Here is a 17,435-nt window from a genome sequence, read left to right as displayed (position 1 = left end):
GAGCCCCAAGTGGTTCTTTATCAGGAAAAAAAAGACAGAGAGAGAGAGGGGGGAGAGGGAGGGAGGGAGGGAGGGGGGGGACAAGTGCAAGATCCACATTGAAAAGTCACTGCAGTGTTCTTGTGACTGATTTCTATCAGTGTTGGACGAGGGAAGGAGAATGTCCACATGTTTGTAATTTGGTGAGTGTAAATTCCGGGATCTCGCATAGCATCAAGCCCCAGTAGAGCATTGGTCCATGTTAAGACAGTGTGATCTTCTGAGGAGAAGTGTGTTTTATGGGGTGGTGGGGGAGCAGAGGAGAGGAAATATGGCTTATCTGACCCCTCACTCCTCGTCCCCAATCGCTCGAATAATTCGTAATCCTCTTGGATGGTTGTTTTGTTTAGGAGCTCGTGTTAAATTGTGTGAAGCCCACCCTCAAACTTGTAATGTATTTTTTTTCTTTTTCTTTCTTTTTTCTTTATCTGTTTGTTTTGAACGAAATGCAGAAGAGGATGTGGGCCAAAGATAAGTTGTAAATGGTTGTGAATCCCATGCATGTGACTAGATGTTTATCAAAACCGTTTTTTACTAAAACTGGATTTTTTTTATGTATTTTTTTTACAGTTGATGAAGCCCTTTTTTCTTCTGACATTTGGTTAATGTGGTAGTGAGTTGTGTGTGTGTGTGTGTGTGTGTGTGTGTGTGTGTGTGTGTGTGTGTGTGTGTGTGTGTGTGTGTGTGTGTGTGTGTGTGTGTGTGTGTGGCGCTTGTGTGTGTGTGTGTGTGTGTGTGCGTGCGTATGCCCCTCATTAGTGTGTGTGTGTGTGTGTGTGTGTGTGTGCGCCAGCCACAGTGTCCCAGCAGCGGGCCCTGACTACAGTCTGCACTGCAGGTCCCTGTCCCAGTGTGATGGATAAGTGGATTTCTTGTGACGGCGATGTCAGAGGAGTCTCAGATTTACGGCCCCCTAGACGTGACTCATGCTCAGCCCTCAATGGCTGTGCTTATGACTGTGGGAGAGAGGAAGCCCCACTCAATCAAGTGCCAGTCCATAAATAACAGGCTCTGTGGCAGCCGGGGCACACACACACACACTTCTAATGCTGCAGCCGCCTGCTCTCTTACGTTTTCACTCACCCCCCCCCCCCCCCCCCAAAACTCTGGAAAAGTCAGAGGAGCGGGCGTAATACTTTCTGATTCAGATTGATGAGAATCTAATCCACCTTAAGGTCACTTCAACATCAAAAGCGAAAGGAAAGCAGTTTGAGGCTGATGTAAAGTTGGGCTTCAGAAGCCCCCATGTTGAACGGCTGCCGCTGGGGTTTGGGGTAATGCGCTATTTTCCCCACTTAAGATGGGCAATGACTCACCACTTTATCTCCGGCCGCTAAGCTCACGCCAACTCCCTCAAACGTTGACGCATGATTTGTGTTGCCCCTCTCTCTCTCTCTCTCTCTCTCTCCCCCGGCAAGTGTTCCCCTCCCACTAAGATAGATAGAGCCATTACCTCTGATGATGTGCTGCTGGTATATCAATTTGAAGTTGTCCCGTAACAATATCAATAACAGTAATCTTAAAAAGGGGACATCGTTTTTTGTAAGTGGTTAGACTTCTCACCGCGGTATTGTAGCAGCAAAGTGCAGAGTGAAGGTTTCAGGCTGAGTAGACTATCTCTCTCTCTCTGCCTTGACCTCCTGAAATGATTGGGATTAGAACCAAACGCGTTGTGTTTTTTGTATTTTTTTTGTATTTTTTTTTTTTAACCCTTTTGTTGACGTTGTTGGCCGTGCTGAAAATGGTTTAACTTGTGACGGACGGTCAAGGTTGAGAGAGGCAAAGGGCAGGTGTTTATTGTGATCCAAACATTTCCCTTACTACCACTTCTCTCCACCCCCCTGGGCTCTCTTGTGTAACCCCTGACCCCCCCCCCAACCCCATTGGTTGGGAAGGGGGGGGGGGTGGGTCACCCAGAAAGCCCCCCAAGCCCCCAAATTCCACCTGAGCACAGCTCCCACACTCATTTACACATGTAACCCCCCCCCAACCACCCCTTCTCTGTGTGATGACCCCCCCCCCCCCCTTCCCAACCAATCCCTCCCTCCTTCTCTCACAAACACTCAAGGGGCTAAGACCCTAATCCTCTGTTGATGCTTTATCCACAGGCGGCGAGGAAGCGCAAGATCTCCATTCTGAAAGCCCAGGGGAAGACTACCGAAGCCATCCGCGAGCTCAATGAGTATCTGGAGCAGTGAGTGTTTTACAAGGGGATTTGGGCCTCCTCCTCCTCCTCCTCCTCCTCTTCTTCTTCCTCCGCCACCTCCCCTGCCTGGCTTTTTAATTAAAAGGGGGTTTGCATTCGATTGAGCTGGCACAACCTGTCTGTAGACCCTCCCACTGACTCCCAGCGGAGCGGGAGCTCTCCGGGACCCTTGCCGGTCCATATGTAGCCGTGTTATATAAGTTATAAATAGATTCACAAAAGCAGCTTTTGTTGATGTCTCAGGTGAAAATGGTTTAATACTGCTCCATACATTGCTAATGATCATTGTTGCTAAAGAGGATGTCAACAGTCATTCTGGTTCTAAATATCTTGTGTCGTGTTGCAGGTTTGTTGTCTTAAATATCTTTTTTTTTTGTGTTGCAGGTTTGTTGGGGACCAGGAAGCATGGCATGAGCTGTCAGAACTGTACATCAACGAACACGAGTAATTACATTTCTCATATTCAAACCATCAACGCCACCTGTTTTAAAATCCAAGGTTGTCCTGACCGGACGTAGTCTTAGTGGTGAACAAATGACTTGTGACCCAACCGACCCCATCAGGTAACAGCTTTAGTGTCACTCTTACCAAGGCTGTGCAGTAGGCTACTCTGTATCAAGATGGCCTCACCATTATTTCCAAGGGGCAACTGTCAACTGGTAACATGCCCGGGAGAGAGGGGGGGGGGGGCAGAAACAGGAGGGGCAGAAGAGAAGTAGCTGTAATCAGCTCTCTCCTCTCTTCAGTGACTTCTCAGTAGCTGCCTGACGGCTTGATCCTATAGGGTGGCTGGCTGGATGGATGGATGGATGGATGGATGACCACAATGGATGGCGGTGAAATGCCTAACTCAGCCAGGGGTCTACTCAGCGCTGAGCCCTGTCCCTGTTTGTCACATGGAGAGGACTTTAATAGGATTTCAGCCCTAAGCCCCCCACTCATACATATGCCCCCCCCCCCCCCAAACCCCCTGCTGATATCTCTGTTGCCAGGGGGAATTGTCAGACAGACAAGAGCATTGTAAGAGAAGAAAAAAAAAAATCATTTTGTTTGTCACTTTTTTTTTAAATTTCTTTTATTTTTTTATATCCCTCCTTAATTGTCTGGGGCTTAGAGTCAGTGAAGCAGTGTCGTGTGTGTGTGTGTCTTTGGTGGCGGTGGTGTGTGTGTGTGTGTGTGTGTGTGTGTGGGAGCGTACTACCACTGGCTCTGCGGTCGCCCCGGTAAGAGGGCAGTGTCTGCAGGAATGTTTAGCGCAGTGAGAGGGCAGCTTATTGGATATTTCATGTTTTTGTCTGAGGGGCTTTATTGCTGGTAGTTGCGGGAGGAAATCCAGGGGTGAGAGGATTATCTCCCGGCTTAGCCCAACTTTTCTAATATCACATCATTCACTCCCACAGCTCCTTATCTACAGGCGTGTCAATGTCTTTTCTTTCTTTTCTTTATTTTGGGTTACAAGCTCCCGTTTTTTTTTTTTCTTTCCCTCCCCGCCCCTCCTCTTCCGGATAGCCACGGCATTATCACCTCTTTTCCACACAGAGAGAGAGAGAGAGAGAGTGGCGGTAGAGAGATTCCCAGGAGAAGGTGGTGGCACTTTTCCTTCCTGAGCCAGAAACAACAGAGGCTGATGGAGAAGATTGGAAGAAAAATAAACTCGCCTCCACCCTTTCGCAGTGTCGCGCCCCAGGAGCCAAACACAGACAAGTCACTCTCTGTTTCTGCCCTGCCATTGTAACACTTGGCCCCCAACATGATGAATGGCATTCATATCCACTTCTCTGACACTTTCGGAGAAACAAATCCCTCACGCCGACGATATTTCAGCACATTTCGTTATTTGAAGTATGATTTCGTTCTTTTCTCGTTACCGTTCGGACGGAACCGTCGTTTTACGGAGAAGCCGCGGCTTGTTGGAGAACATCTCAGCAGCATCTCGGAATGAGGCTAGAAGTCTTCGTTCACCTATGAGGCCGTATCCTAAGAGTCTTTCGCGGTGGTGTTGAGTCGTGATGATCTGACCGGAGCTGCTTTTCCTCAGTTGAGTGGCGGGGAAGCCGCCTGGACTGGAATACAGCCAACATGACAGACAACAGACAACGGGCATTACCAAGGGAAACAGAGCTGTTGTGTATCTGTCTGGTTGTACAAACAGCGCTACCCGCAGTGCCACTGAGCTAGCACCGCTAGGTGGTGTTGGGTGTGGTTGGGGTTCTGGTACTGCAGGGCCTCGGTCTCGACTGGTGGAACATCCTACTGCGGCCGTCCTGGGGTACTACACACATGCTGCCTTATGAAGTACACCCAGGGGGGGGGGGTGGAGTACCTGGAGCTGTCCAAGAAGTAGTTCTCCCAGGCGCTATTTATGCCTTATTATTATTATTATTATTATTATTATTATTACCTCATTGCACTGTTGAGGAAGTGGCATGCCCTAAGCATTTCATTGTGTACCGTCTACGGCTGTATTTTGTGTATGTGGCAAATGAAACGATGATTTTTGATTTGATTTGCAGACCTAAGGCTACTGCAGGCCTGGGGGACTGCAGGGCTCTCTACTGATGATGTAGCTCTCACTACTGCAGTCCCAGGCCACTATAGGGGAGAGCACATCTGAAAGTCTTTATAGGGAGGAAGTAGTAATTGTAAGCAGCCCCCAACCTTCCGAAAACCCTGATACCCCCCCCCCCCCCCCCCCCTCTCTCTCTCCATTCTCTCTCTCTCTCTCTCCCCCCCCCCCCCCCCCCCCTTTCTATCTATCGTTCTCATTCTCTCTCTCACTCTCACCCTTCCCTCTTCCCTCCCTTCACCCCCCCCACCCCCACCCCTCCCATGCTGTTGGTTGTCTTTGAAGTAGCCGTAACAGACTCTAAATGGACCGATAGGCTCCTCCATATCGTGCGAGGCTGCATTTGGTCCGGCCCGGTTCCCGCCGAAACACCCAAAGCTTGCGTCAGAACCCTCTTCTTTTTTTTTTTTTCCTCTTCCCTCGCTGGCAGTGAAATTGCTCCAGATTAGCATCCCTATCTAGCGTTGCCTTGAAGCCCCACCGCCACAAACACCATGTTTGGTTTCTCTGTGGATTCCTAGGCACTGATGGAGTGTGTGCGGGAGCACGAACAGCTCGGGTGACTGACGTAGACCCTGTTTAGACAGAGACTGTGCCTTCTCATCCTCAAACGGTAGCCGGAGGAGACAGGGGGTGCTGGGAATCTTCCTTACTCAAAAAGTTGGATTCTCATCGGTTTTTTGTATTTTTTTGTCTGTGCGCATGCGTGTGTGCGTGTGTGTGTTAGAAAGATAACTCGTCCTCGCCTTGGACGCGTCCCTCGAAGGGGAAGCTGTGTATTAGACGAGGAATGGCTGCAGATTAGCGTTGAGGTCAACAGCTCAGCAGTCTTCTGAGAAGTGATCTCATCTGAGTACGGGCACACTGTGCCAGGCTTTCGAGTAGCGCTGACCTCAGGAAGGTAGTTAACTACACATTAAGACTGAGAAACACAGCACAGCACAGCTCCGCTCAGACAGACAGACAGACAGACAGAGAGACAGACAGACAGGCCAGATAGATCCTCGCTGTCTGGACCAGTGACCCCACGAGATCCGCCAAAGTAGATATAACCTTACAAGTCAACTGCCAACCCCGTTCCAAGGGCTTCAAATAAACAAATTATTGTGGTTTGTTCTTAGATCCAAACTGGCCCCGGGGGAAAGCTGTCTTCATCCATGTCATGCGAGCACCAATTTTGTTTTTTCGAAAAAAGTTCAACTGAACTGAATTCGAATGGGTCTACAGGAAGGAGGCCATACTCTCCCCGCCGCCCCCCCCCCCCTCCCCCTTCCAACATTTTAGCGTTGAGAGTCAAATCTATTCACCATTGTTCCTGTCTATTTCCACAGCTACGGAAAAGCAGCGTTTTGTCTGGAGGAGCTCATGATGACCAATCCTCACAATCACTTGTACTGTGAGCAGTACGCTGAGGTAAGTTTTTTTTATATTTTTTTTATTATTATTATTATTTTTTTTTAAAGTGAGTCTGCACATCCGTCAGCACCTGTAAGGGGGGCCTCAACTTGATGGAAATACAATGTTACCTCTAACGTCAATGGGGCCCTCTCAGATCTCCGCTGAGGAGCCCAGCGCATGATGGCTCACTTCAGCGGGAGGGAGGAACATATGCCCTCATGAACGAAAGATGTGTTTACACCCGGTTGTCATGTCGTGCTTATTCAGATGCTGTGTAAGTCATGGCATAATGTGTTAAGTTAACCCCCCCCCCCCCCCCCACCACCACCACCACCACATTCACGGTTGTATTGAATGCCTATGTTCCCCCAGGTGAAGTACACCCAGGGGGGGCTGGAGAACCTGGAGCTGTCCAGGAAGTATTTCTCCCAGGCGCTGAAGCTGAACAACAGAAACATGAGGGCCTTGTTCGGCCTGTATATGGTGAGTTCTGGAGGAGGGAAGGAGCGAGGGAGGGGGGGGGAGTGGGGGTGGATGGTGGGACGGAGTGATTGAGTGGAGGGAGAGAGAGTGGAGGGGGTGGGGGGATAAGAGAATATCTTGGTGAAAGAGGGAGAGAGAGAGATGGAGAGGGAGACAGAGAGAGAAAAAGCAATGACTGTTTTTCTTTCCTGTGGTTTGTCAAATGTGGAGTCAGCTACTGAGTGTGTGTAGGGAGAGGGGCTCTCAGACAGGTCAGCCCACTCTACTGACTCAGACGGTGGACCCCCCCCCCCCTCTCCACAAGTCTTCCCCCTCCAAGCTCTCTATTATGGTCATATTACCCCTTCGGAGGGGCCTTTGTATGTTGATGACTCAAGTAAATAAAGCAGCGGCAGTACAGAAGGGAGGGAATGAGAAAAGAAGGATAGAAGTTCAAGTGTCAAATCACAATCACCCTAGTCACGACCACGGCCCCGGTGCGGTGCGGGACGTGTACCTCTTTGATTCTGTCTGCACCAAACGGCCTTTTCATCTGCATATTTATTTAAACAGGAAGATGTCCATTACCACCGATGCATCATATGTAAGTGAGTCCTGACATAAGAACACAAACGCAGAGAGCCAGATCCAGCCAGTAAGGCAGACAAGGAAAGCCAGGCCCAGCCAGTAAGGCAGGCAAGAAAAGCCAGGCCCAGCCAGTAAGGCAGGCAAGAAAAGCCAGGACCAGCCAGTAAGGCAGACAGAGAGAGCCAGTCCCAGCCAGGAAGGCAGGCAGGGAGAGCCAGTCCCAGCCAGGAAGGCAGGCAGGGAGAGCCAGTCCCAACCAGGAAGGCAGACAGAGAGCCAGGCCCATCCAGTAAGGAGGCCGGGTAGACGGCCAGAGCAGTGGGAAGCTCCACACAGAGGGCGGACATTGTTTCCTCCTCTCCTGCTGAAACTAGGGGGTTCCCTCAGGCAGTCAAAACAGCTCCTACCAGGACAGAGAGAGGGGCTCGACCACTGGAATCACTCACGGCTCCTTTCAAGGTGCTGAGGACATGAACAGGAAGGCCAGTGGTAGAATGGAGACTTTCAGTCCCCTGGGCTGGCTTATTCCAGGGTTCTGGAATGTCCTGTTCACCTGGAGACAATGCCGCCCTTTATGGTCCCCCCCCCTGTCCAACCATCCACTAACACTCAGGATTTTAACGGTGGTTTCAGACGTGTGCTCGATCAACACAGGAAATAGTGCAATAGTACAGTATTTCTCTGAAATATCCTCAAACATCCATGTTCAAGTCTGTGGCAGGTGCAGTTGAAGGCAATCGCCATCTTTTTTTTATGATTCTGATGGTCAGAGCTACGTGTTCTAAATACAAGAGGGGCCACGGTATTTGATTGGCTGTTCTCAGTCAGTTCTCAGAGCTCCTTTTATGCCATATATGGCATCACAACGATAGTCAGTTTGATAGAAGTTGGCTTGAGCACAAACCGCTCTGAAGCTGAGGCTAGTAGCTCTGAGTACTGTTGGCTAATTATTAGTCACTGTGTCACACCAGTGGTTGGAGTCCTCTTTTTCGCGAGGGCCGTTATACAGAGCTAGTCTAGCCTGTTTTTACCGTGAATGCCATTATACAGAGCTAGTCTAGCCTAGCCTGTCTTTACCGTGAATGCCATTATACAGGCCTGGCCTAGCCTAGCCTAGCCTGTCTTCACCATGAATGCCATTATACAGGCCTGGCCTAGCCTAGCCTAGCCTGTCTTCACCATGAATGCCATTATACAGGCCTGGCCTAGCCTAGCCTAGCCTGTCTTCACCATGAATGCCATTATACAGGCCTGGCCTAGCCTAGCCTAGCCTGTCTTCACCATGAATGCCATTATACAGGCCTAGCCTAGCCTAGCCTAGCCTGTCTTCACCATGAATGCCATTATACAGGCCTAGCATAGTCTGAGACACGCTGACATCATCCCATCCACCACCCGGTCTGGTCTGGAGGGTATAAAGAAGAAAAGAATACGCTCACCAAAAATCCAGAAGCAAAACCGTTTTATAGAAAAAGAAGAAGAAGAAGAAGAAGAGGGGGGGGGGGGGGGGTGCGCAAGGTTGATTGGTGTGTAGTTAAAGTTTCAGCACGTCCGCGGGGAGGGCTTTGAAGTCGGGGCCTGCGTAAGCCCTCTGGGGTTAGCCCGGCGTAGAGCCGATGGGAGGGAACGCGGGGGAAAGGCATGGGATTTGTGGTTCCGAGGGGAGCTGTTGAGGCGGGTCGGAGAGCATGATTCACAATCGCCCTCCCCATATCCCCCGCCTTCCCTCCCTTCCCCTCGCCGCACCGCACCGCCGGCTCGAAAGACACGCTCGGCCCTGTCATCGCCCCGCGTTTACGGTGTCGGTGAAATTAGGGACCATTAAGTGACACTGCACACTAGGGCGGGGCGGGGGCGGGGGAGAGGGAGAGAGAGAGAGCTCACTTTTTCCCCCTCCCCATAAACGTTTTCTCTTGTGTCACCGGGCCAACAATTTTTTTTTCTCTTTCTCATCCTACCACGATGACGACCACGGTGGAGTGGTTGCACATTCGTCTCAATTATACGTTTTATTGCTGTTTCACCAAGTTTTGATATGACGACACCTCTCTTTCCTCTCTCCCCTCCTCACCCCCCCACCCCTCCCCCTCTGTCTCTCCTTCTCTTCTGCTTTCCAATCCCTTCTTCGTCTTCTTCTTCTTCTCCTCCTCTCCCTCCTCTCTGTAGTCTGCGAGCCACATCGCTGCTAGCCCTAAAGTCAGCGCCAAGGTGAAGAAGGACAACGTCAAGTACGCCGCCTGGGCCGCCAATCAAATAAACAGAGCCTATCAGGTGAGTCAAACCGGGACGGGACAGACGGTGTCAGTTGTTGATTTGCGAGAGGCTATTTTTCACGACCCTACCTCATACCTTTTTTGAAGTACTTCACACCTCCCTCACGCTGAGCTTGCGGGCTTTTCCTCCTCCACTGTTAGAGCGATACCTCTCTCTCTCTCTCTTTCCCCCCCCCTCTTTCTCTGGTATGAGAGAACGCAATCCCTTCCTTACTCCTGTACCTTACCTCTCCACTGTGAGACCCCCATACCCCCCTCCCCCCCTATAAGAGGCCCTAACCCTGCTGAAGGATGTCTTTAACCAGGGGTGGAGTGTAAAGAGAAGCCCAGTGTCTGGAGACTGAAGCCCCTGAGGTTGAGGTGGCTCGTCTCAGAGTGTGTTTGGGTTCATTTCAGCTAATGTGTTGATTTAAGGCCACAAGGCCCTCTCTCTGACTCTACTGGGGACCCTGGGGCTCACAGATGGACTCCAATGTCGATACACACACACACACACACACACACACACGCCCAAACACAGACACGCATGAATCATGAATTACACTAGCTAGTCCAGAGTGGAGCAGAGGTGTGTAGAGCTGGTGATATGGTATGCAGAGGGAGAAGAGGGGGAGAGAGAGAGAGGGGGGGAGGTGAGGGAGGGAGAGAGGGGGAAGTGACGGAGAGAGAGAGGGGGAGGTGAGGGAGAGAGGGGGGGTGAGGGAGAGACAGGGGGAGGTGAGGAAGGGAGAGAGGGGGAGGAGGTGCCATGGTCTACACAGCTGGGGGAGAGAAGGAAAGACAGACAGAGAGAAAAAAGAAGAAGGGGGAGAAAAAAGGGGGAGATGTCTAGGTACACTGCTGTGAGAACGGTAGACACGCGGAGAGAGAGAGAGAGAAAAGAGGGGAAAAAGTGAAGCCGCTCAGATGGTATCACTAAAAAAAACGGTTTACGCCGTTGCCATGGCACCTTAAGCATAAATGGGTATTTAATAGAAATGGTGACTGCCATAAGGGGCGATACGCGCTGCTTATTTAGGCAGCGACAGTTAAAGACGTAATAAGCGGTTCTGTGCTCAGCATGTGCGGGCCCCGTTGAGAGAGTGGCTCCCCGTCGGGACACTAAAGCCTGTGTCTCGCCACACTCGACGCTCTCTTTCCCTCCCGGGGAGAGCGCCCCACACACACACACACACACACACATTCAGCACACTCTTTCCCTCCTGGAGAGCAACGCACATACACACACACAGACACGCAAACACGCAGGCACACACATGCAAACACGTACACACACAGGCGCATTCACACACGCTTTGAGCGCACTCTTCCCCTCCAGGAGAGCAACGCACATGCATACACACACACACACACACACACACACACACACACACACACACACACACACACACACAGAGAGCATGCTATTCCCCTCCCGGAGGGCTCATGGTTGGCTGACGCCTGCCACACACTCTCACAGCTGCTCAGACTGCTTGTGCTTGTAGTAGTAGTGTGTGTGTGTGTGTGTGTGAGGCTCCTCTCTCCCTCTCCCAAACTTCAGGGTTAGTCTTCAGCTGTGGGTTGGAGGAGGAATGAGACAAGTCTCCTGGGTGGGTACATGCATGGAGGAAAGCAGTCGTCTTGTTTTTAGCAGTGCTTACAGACAGAATCACACTTTTATCAGCCAGGGATCCATCCTCCCATCCCCCCCCCCCCCCCCACCACCACTCCCCCTCCCGCTCACGAGTCTGCAACCTGTTGAGCTGGTGTGTTTGTTTAAGCAGCCTGGTAATGGTAACGGTAGGGGTAGCACTGCACGGGGACCCCACCCTCGTGTGTGTGTGTGTCTGTGTGTATGTGTGTTTGTCTGTGTATGTGTATGTGTGTTTGTGTGTGTGTGTGTGTGTGTGTGTGAGAGAGAGAGAGCGCAGAAAAAAAAAACGAGGAAAAATGACAGGGCGCAAGGTGGACTCTTTCAAGGTTTTTCCTTGTTTTTTTTTGTGAGGTGCGGTGTTGATCCGCTGGGGGGTGGGGAGGATGGGGGGGGGGGGGGGGGCTGTGGGCCTGGTCTGGCTGATTGATGGCAGTATTAAAGGCTAGCTGGTGTCAGTGCACCGCGTTTACGACCCTCCGTACCTGGTCATTGTCATACCTCAGCGTGAGAAGCGGGGTCGGCAGGTGACTGTGAGCAGGACGGGGAGGAGAGAGGGAGCGGACGTCATCCAGGGGTCAACGGAACTGAGGACTGTAAAATATGGAATTTGTGTGTGTGTGTGTCCGTGTGTCCACGTGTGCTTGCGTGCATGAACTGTAACAGATGTAATTACCGTGTGTGTGTGTGTGTGTGTGTGTGTGTGTGTGTGTGTGTGTGTGTGGGTGGCGTGGCCCGACATGGGAAAAGACCCGGAGAGATAAGTCGTTAATTGGTGACGAGGAGGTCCGTCCGTGTCCCTGAACTGCCCGCCCTCCTGCCCCCTAACTCACTGACCAAGAGTCCCCGATTAGACTCCCCCCCCCCCCCCCCCCCCGTCACAAATCACCCTCCACTGACTCACTCAGGCCGCATTAACTGATGTCTCAAATTAAGACTTGTTACCGTCTCTCTCTCTCCTCGCCCTCCCCTCATTGGTGGAGGCATATCGTTAGGTTATTAGAGTTGAGGACCGAAGTTAATACGGTCTCCGTCACCTCGAGGCGGAGGAGATAATTGCCTTCCTGACGTAGGGGGTAATGTAGCATTCGGCGGTAAGACTGCAGTGACCCTCCACCCTGCCTGGCCTGTATGAGTCACACAGACGTCCCAAGGTACACTTGTGACTAAATAGGCTACCCTCTGAAAGGTAAGACTCATGGTAAAATCAGCAGGTTGGCGACGCTGTCAGATGCAACGGACTAGGGAATACAGCGTGACAGAGCGTAAATCTGTTAGAAAAGTTATATATATATAAAAAAAAATGAATAAAAAAGAAAATAGAAATCCGAAACCAATGACATTTCAGAGAGCGCAGGCGAAGATGACATGGTAGAGTTGAACACGAGCCGTCTTCCGTGGGAGTGGACACTTGTTCACGACACTATATTTGGTGAAACCTGCTTTTATTTTTAAAAGTTATTTAAAAGTTTATTTTTCCCCCCCCGCGGGCATGCTGTCATATGCCAGAGTCTATCTTTAAAGACGCACTCCAAAAAAAACATTTTCACAGAAATCAAGTCCTTGCGGTGGTTGTGTTGAATGTGATTTCAACTGTATAAATGCTTGACACGAGTCCCCACCTAACCTTAGTGTGTCGGGACCTGAAGTCCCAAGTTAGCTTCTTGAATGCAGTCAGAACAGTGTTGTTTTAGCCAGTGGTGTCTAGAGAGGATTGATGTGTGTGTGTCTGTGTGTGTGTGTCTGTCTGTGTGTGTCTGTCTGTGTCTGTGTGTCTCTCTCTGTGTCTGTGTGTGTCTCTGTGTATGTGTGTGTCTCTCTCTGTGTATGTGTGTGTCTCTCTTTGTGTATGTGTGTGTCTCTCTTTGTGTCTGTGTGTGTCTCTGTGTGTGTGTGTGTGTGTGTGTTAGTCGTATCTCGGGGGACTCATCTTTCATCCCTGAGGGACATGTAGAATGTGCTCCTCGGTCCAGAAACAGCACAGCCATGTGGAAGAAACCCAATCCCTTGCCTCTGTATGGGTCCGGCCAGGGTAATGGTGTTTTCATAATGATTTAATTGAGAAAGGACCCAAGTTGCCTTCGCTGCTTGTGTCTGTGTGCCGACACATCTGCAGCTCTACACACACACACACACACCAGATGTTGCTGCTCCCCCCCTCCCCCCGTGCAGATATTAGGACGCTTGCCCTGATGTGCTGTGTGTCCAAATGGCAGTTCTTCTAATAGAAAGGGAGAGACATGCTGCACTAATGCCTTCATCTTAGCCTATGGTGGTTGTGGAGGACCCCCTCGCGTTGATAACAGGTGTGTGTGTGTGTGTGTGTGTGTGATGGCGGCCAGGATGACCCGATAATGAGTCATAGCTCCCCAGCCCCCAGTCTGGGCCCCAGCAGCACATAAAACCTGCTCCTAATCTCTGAACCTTTGGGGGGGGTGCCTGGACTTCCTCTGTGTCACACACACTCAGACAGACAAGCACACACACACACCCTCAGACAGACAGGCACACACACACACCCTCAGACACACAGGCACACACACACCCTCAGACAGACACACACACACACACACACACACACACACACACACACACACACACACACACCCCCTCAGACAGAGGCACCACTTATGCAACAGGCCAGGAACGTCCCCGTCTCGATAGTGGTAGTTCTGTGTTCTCGCGGCCTCTATCGAGTTGGTCGTTGAGACACAGTTGGAGTGACCGTGCGAAGCAGCGTTTATCACGCCGCATGTGATTTGGGACGTGAGACGCGAAGGCCCTCTCCACCACGACAGGCTTGTAGCGAGGCTGGAGCGGTATCACGCTGGCCTCGCGTATCGTTTCTGTCTCTGTCTTTGTGGCTTTTTCCCAAGGGTTTGGATTGATATGTTTTTACTTGTTTTAGTGGAGCGTGACATGGCTATGAGGTTATCGCGGGCCGTGAAAGTGTGCGACGGAGTGTGTTTGGCTTCGGAGGCCGCGTTTGGCCGAGGGACGTGATGAGCTGATGTTCTCTCTCTCTCTCTCTCTTTGTCCTTTCTCTCTCTTTCTCTCTCTCTCCCTCCCTCCCTCTCTCTTCTGTCATGCAGCTGGCGGGTCGCGGGACCAAGGAGAACAAATGCTCCGTGAAGGCCGTGGAGGAGATGCTGGAGTCCATGCAGATCATGTCCTAGAGGCCCCTGCTCACACTGACTCCCCCCCCCCCCCCCCCCCCCTCCACTCCACTCCCCTCAACACCCCCGTATCCATGGCAACATGGCAGCTCTGTTGGCTCTACACTATGAATCCCCCCACCCCCACCCCCTCATCCCCCACCAAGACTGGACCACCCCCACCCCACCCCACCCCACTCCTCCTCTCCCCTGCTTTTAGATGATTTAGAGCAGGTAGAGGAAGCAGCTCCCCCCGTCCAGACCAGGGGACTGAGCTGTAAATAGAAGGATAACTTAGAAGGCTGTAAATGCTACTGAGAGAGAGAGAGAGAGAGAGGGAGAGGGAGAGAGAGGGAGAGGGCCAAGAGACATCTGTCTGTCTACAGCCAGCGGACCGTACGAGCCCTCGAAGATCTCCGTGTGTCTGTAAATGAAACATTTTTATCGTAACTTTAAGTCTTCTCTTTTGTCAGTCCATCAAGACGTCTTAATAAAGGATTGATTGAATTGTTCGCAACTGTTCACTGTCTTATTTTTTCGGGTGTTCTCGGGGTGAGGGGGGGGGGGGGGGTTCTCGGGGGTGAGGGGGGGGGTCAACTGGGTTTTGTAAGGTTCAAGCTTTCATATCAGCACGTAGACACCACCCCTGATGTGTTCGTGATGAGTTATGTTGATTAGTTACTAATAGGCTTACAATAATGAGGGTGTTTTGATGATCGTGAAACGCCCTTTCTGTTCTGTTTTGTGTTGTGAACCTGATTGAACTCCAGCCACCCTCCAGTGTTCCCCACCAACCAAACGGAGGAATCTGCTTAAACAATTCCATTGAGCGGGACGGGAGAAGCGTTCTCATTAAACAGCCAACCCGAGCTAAAGGCTAACAGCTTTCTCACAGTGGATCCAGCTGGGGAGATGGTGGGATCGGGCCCTTCAATTACCCACCCAGACACCATCAGAGCTGGGCTGAGCACTGTAATGGGAGGGAGGGGGGGAGGGGGGGAGGGAGGAGAACACCTCTGTCATTTCAGTTTAGACGAGAGAGACCCAGAGCCCACTGCCAGTGCCAGTAATTAAAATATAGAGGAAGAAAAAAAAAAATGTAATTCATAAATCTGGGAACGTTTATAATGGTGGAAGGAGGAGGGAAAAAAAAAAAAAGATGTGGATGCTGTGAAAAGCAGGTCTGGTTTCCTACAACCCCGGCCTCGTTTGTAATTGCCGAACGAGGGTTGGGTCCAAATTGAACGTCTTATTTCTCACTCACCCGTGCAGGGTCAGCTGTTACTTCCATCTCCTTTGTTTATTAAGTCGCGACAATTGTCTCATAATTTCACTTCGCAGACTGATGGAAAAGTCGAGTGTTGAGTTTATGGCCTCTTTTGGACAGTGTTTTGAATTGAATAAGGTCGAGAGCTCAAAGCCGTGGTGAGGAAAGCCATTTTCTCCTCAGTTTTAATACCCGGGTCAGTGAATATGTGTGTGTGTCTGCGTTTCATTTTCGAACGCCAATCTGGCCGAACCCGAACAAAAGCCAAGGGAAGTCAGACCAGAAACTGTCAGTGTTTTTTTCTTTTTTACATATTTTTTTTTTTACAGAAACCGCTGAGTCTGAATGAAGCCTTTGCAGGGCTACAATATGAAAGGATGTTTGATGTGAGAGTGAAAGACAGTCATTTACTCACTGACCCAGGTTTCCTTGGTCAACGATTACTGTACTTGTCAAGGTCAGGGCATGCCTGTAAATGGTCAGTAAAGTTTGTCAGTCACTTTGACGTGTGTGTGATCGGTTCGAGGCACGATGACAAGAGAACACACGTCCATCCTGATGCAATAGTGCCATCTGTAGTTTGGGGGTAGAACTAACGAACAGAACCAGAACAAGCCAAGAGGTTTGAGAAAGGGGAAGTCATGATCACCATGAGCATCTCAGAGATCTCATTCTTGCGTCCGTTTACTTTTTCCTCACGCTGGATTCAATGATTGTAACGATATCACAATAAACATGATATTTATGGAGATGCAACAAGCATGATACATAAGCAATGGAAAACATGCTGGTGATGAAAGTGGTTTTCTTCACATCCCAAGTCTTAAAAACATCAAAAGAGAGAAAGCCTATGGTCATGGTGTTAAGAACACCATGACCATACAATATACACAGCAGTGTGCTGCTACAGAGACATGAGAATGTGTGAGAGAGAGAGAGAGAGAAAAAGAACACTATTATGTCCACATCATCTTGAGGATTCCCAGACGTACAGGAGGAGGAGGAAGGGAAGAGAAGAGAAGACAAGGGAAGAGAAAAGAAGAGAAGAGAAGAGAAGAAGGTAAACCCTGCCCTAAGCTGTTGGCTCTGCTGTGGAGGTTCCAGACAGTGTAGTGGATTAGCCATTAGTGTTGCTTGTAATCCCTTATTCCCCAAGAGATTATCCTGCAGAGAGCTTGCTTGTCTCTGGCGGCTCGATTGAATCCAGGCTGCGCTGGGCTCAGGTCAGCCGAAGAGGATGAGCTCCAGTGATGATGGGCTTACACCGGGACTTAGCTGTCCTCACCCTGACCATTCGTCAAGATGGGGATGATATGTTGCACATCGCAGCCGCGGGTTGGATGTCTTGATCGGGACTGAGTGACGATTGGATGACGTCCAGAATAGGTTTTTCCATCGCAAAGCTTCCATTCATGCTATACATTAAAGTCTTGTAAATCATAGAGCTGCCAGACATTGAAAGGGAAAGTCGAAATGCGTCATCATCAATGTGAAGCATGAGATACGTGTTTTTTCGGGGAGCTTTTTCGCCGTGGAGCATGGGAAGGCGTTGGCTGTGGTAGAGGAAGAGGAGAGGGAAAGGGTGACGGAGAGAGGAGAAAGGGAGGGTGAGAGAGAGAGAGAGTTAGAGAGCGTGAGGGAGAGGGAGACGGAGAACGAGAGGGGAGGAGAGAGAGAGGTGCGAGAGAGGGAGAGACGAAGAGGTGGAGAGGGTGACAGGCCCCCCCGTGGTGGTAAGGAGAGACACTTCCCAAGGTGAGGGTGTGGGTGGACGGGGGGGAGGGGGGGGGGGGGACAGAAGAGGGAAACTTTTCCAAGGTGAGGGATTGGATGGACAGGGGAGAAAAGGGG

The 17,435-nt window shown here is 50.6% G+C and overlaps 1 protein-coding gene across 1 annotated transcript in view; it reads left to right on the top strand.

Moving 5' to 3' along the window:
• The window catches only part of emc2 (ER membrane protein complex subunit 2), a 25,766-nt gene extending 10,937 nt beyond the window's left edge, over positions 1–14,829 (top strand). Inside the window, exons 6-11 of the mRNA XM_083678312.1 lie at positions 2,148–2,233; positions 2,630–2,689; positions 6,143–6,224; positions 6,582–6,692; positions 9,426–9,530; positions 14,255–14,829. Of these exons, the coding sequence (XP_083534438.1) occupies positions 2,148–2,233; positions 2,630–2,689; positions 6,143–6,224; positions 6,582–6,692; positions 9,426–9,530; positions 14,255–14,338 (528 nt within the window). The 3' untranslated portion in view covers positions 14,339–14,829. The remainder of the gene's footprint in view (positions 1–2,147; positions 2,234–2,629; positions 2,690–6,142; positions 6,225–6,581; positions 6,693–9,425; positions 9,531–14,254) is intronic.
• The last annotated feature ends 2,606 nt before the right edge of the window (positions 14,830–17,435 follow it).

The sequence above is a fragment of the Argentina silus genome (assembly GCF_951799395.1).
Source record: "Argentina silus genome assembly, chromosome: 10".
In the NCBI taxonomy this organism is placed as follows: Eukaryota; Metazoa; Chordata; class Actinopteri; order Argentiniformes; family Argentinidae; genus Argentina; species Argentina silus.
The sequence above is the reverse complement of the archived record's forward strand: the minus strand, read 5'-3'. Positions and strand labels throughout refer to the sequence as shown.